This window comes from Nesoenas mayeri (genome assembly GCF_963082525.1).
Source record: "Nesoenas mayeri genome assembly, chromosome: 1".
NCBI lineage: Eukaryota > Metazoa > Chordata > Aves > Columbiformes > Columbidae > Nesoenas > Nesoenas mayeri.
This window is the reverse complement of record NC_137541.1, coordinates 122,702,120-122,704,366: the sequence shown is the minus strand read 5'-3', so window position 1 is coordinate 122,704,366 and position 2,247 is coordinate 122,702,120. Positions and strand designations below refer to the sequence as shown.

General features: G+C 47.5%; 1 protein-coding gene across 1 annotated transcript; it reads right to left on the bottom strand.

The window, feature by feature from the left end:
* Window positions 1-672: 672 nt before the first annotated feature.
* LOC308048741 (protein FAM243B) lies at window positions 673-1,434 on the bottom strand (the record flags this gene model as incomplete). The annotated part of the gene is made up of 1 exon (XM_080358032.1): window positions 673-1,434. One exon carries the CDS (start codon window positions 1,432-1,434, stop codon window positions 673-675), a length of 762 nt encoding a protein of 253 aa, XP_080214158.1.
* Between the last annotated feature and the right edge of the window lie 813 nt (window positions 1,435-2,247).

Below are 2,247 nucleotides of genomic sequence, written 5' to 3'. Positions count from 1 at the left end.
CATATTTTATCCTGAGAGACTGAACTCTTCATGCTTTAAAGCCTGAACCAACTGCTAATTGTTAGGCTTCAGAAACAAACTTCCCTTTTAGAAAGATTTTTTTTACCTGTCACAGAAATGGTTGTTGCAGACCTCTGTTAGAAGCAAGGTACTCAGTGTAATGAGCTGCTGAACTGATATCAGATGTTAATGTGTATATCATGTGGAAGTCACATTAAATTTTTCAGACTTCTTAAGTAATGGACTCTGGCATCAGTCATGATCCTGCATATTCGTTGCTCTGGAGCAGATGTCCCACAGGCGTCAAAGACAGACCTGACCTACAGATTTTGCAACCCAATCTTTCTCGAAATGATCTGAGGCATGGTCTCATGACTCTTGTAACAGAGGAATTTGTACAGAAGGCCAGCTAAACTGGATCTGAGGTACGCCTTGACCCATTTTTGTGATTAATCAAATTAACTGCCCCTTCCTGGTGCAAGCGTAGGACATATCAAACTAATCCTGGAATACACCTAAAATGATACATTTGGATTTAGAATTATCTCTTTTATTGGTGCTATTGACATGTATTTTTTTTAGCTTTACACCATTCGAAGGGAAGGGCTCAGCAGAGGTGGAACAGGATAATTCATTCAACACCATTTGAAGCCTGACTGCAGGAAGAACCATTTAAGAAAGAGTATCAAGGTAGTAGTTCTCCCATCGCTTCACTCTGTTAATCGCCATCCTCCATTTGGTTGGAGTCATCTTCTCTATTCCTTTAACAATCAAGTCACTGAAGAGGATACACCTGTAGGAGTGGGTCTGCTCAATAGACCTCAGGCCAAAGTCATTCCTGTTGTTTATAATAAACCATTTCAAAGAAGACCAGGCGACATCCATAGGGTAGAGATAGTTGTAAGATGAAGGCACAACAAGAAGCTCATGGCCATTTGCTCTAGCAACTTCAGGGCAACACTCAATGCCGGACATGCAGATCACTGATGGGACTGGTGGCTGAGTTTCCATCTCCAACTCCTTGCCATCTTTTGCTCCCATGTGCATCGGCTGCTTGTTGTCCCTCATCACAATTACACACTTCCCGTAGGAGGTGGTCAGAGAATCACACAACTCCTGAAAGATACCGTTCTGTGGATGTATGGGTAGATCACCTTTTAACAGCAGTCTGTACCTCCAGGGCACCCACCCTTGGCTGCTGCCAGCATGAACAACTGTCCATACTGGCCAGCGCATGCCAGCCACCTCGCCTGTGTTTTCTCCTGTTACAAGACTTTCTGGAATATCTGTTTCACCTAAAAAAATGGTGTTGAAACCATTAAGCTGCAGCGCCCTCAGAGATCTTAAATACTGCAGGCACTGCTTCTTGGAAGCAGCATCGAAGCTGCCCCTGTGAATTATGTGCCTGAGGAGCGGGTTTGCGAAGCGCTTCATGCTGGCATCTTGGGGCTGACGAGGGACACTTGCAGAGCTCACAATGCACCCGTTGCCCCGGCGTTACCCGCGGCATCACACCCAACCAGAGGCAGCACCATTAGGGGCTTTCAGGTGCCTCATCAAAAGGCATATTGGAAAACAAAGGTCCCATCAGGCTGTGTAGGCTGCAACTGTGCAGTAAGTAGCTTCTGGCATCAGGATGTTGCTCATCTTGAGCATCGTGGTTCTTTCTCTCACAGCACTAAGTTGATGTTTGGGCTCTGTGTATGTGTGTGGGCCAGCCAGGCACGCCTGAAAAAGTTCCAGAGGGATGGGGATGTGGAGGCAGGAGCTGCCCAGAGTCAGCATGGAGACTGAGCCAACACCTGGGCTTTGAGACCAGTGGTAGAAAACATTTCCCTCCCTCTCTGGCAAGCATCTGGCCTCACAGAAGATGTGGCCTTGAAATACCCCTGGGTGGAAGAGGGTTGAACCCCAGGAGGGCTGAACCCCAGGTGTCTTGTTATAGGGGGAAGGAGGACCTCTGGACCCCCACATGAACCTCTCTGATGGGCAGGCCTAATCCTGGCAGCATTGTAAGGGGATTCCTGGTGGCCGGTACCAAACAGCACAAGCAGCTTGTGCAAGGTCCACCATACTCAGCCTGCCCAGCTCTGGGCCTTTGATGAGCAAGGAATAAGTGATGCCTCAGACAGGTATTTTTAGAAGTAATTTGGTTTCTAGAGTCCTCTTAGATTCCCATTTTGTGCACCCACTTCTCCACTTTGTGCTGGACCTACCGATGAACCCATGAAGGACCTGTGGCCTGAC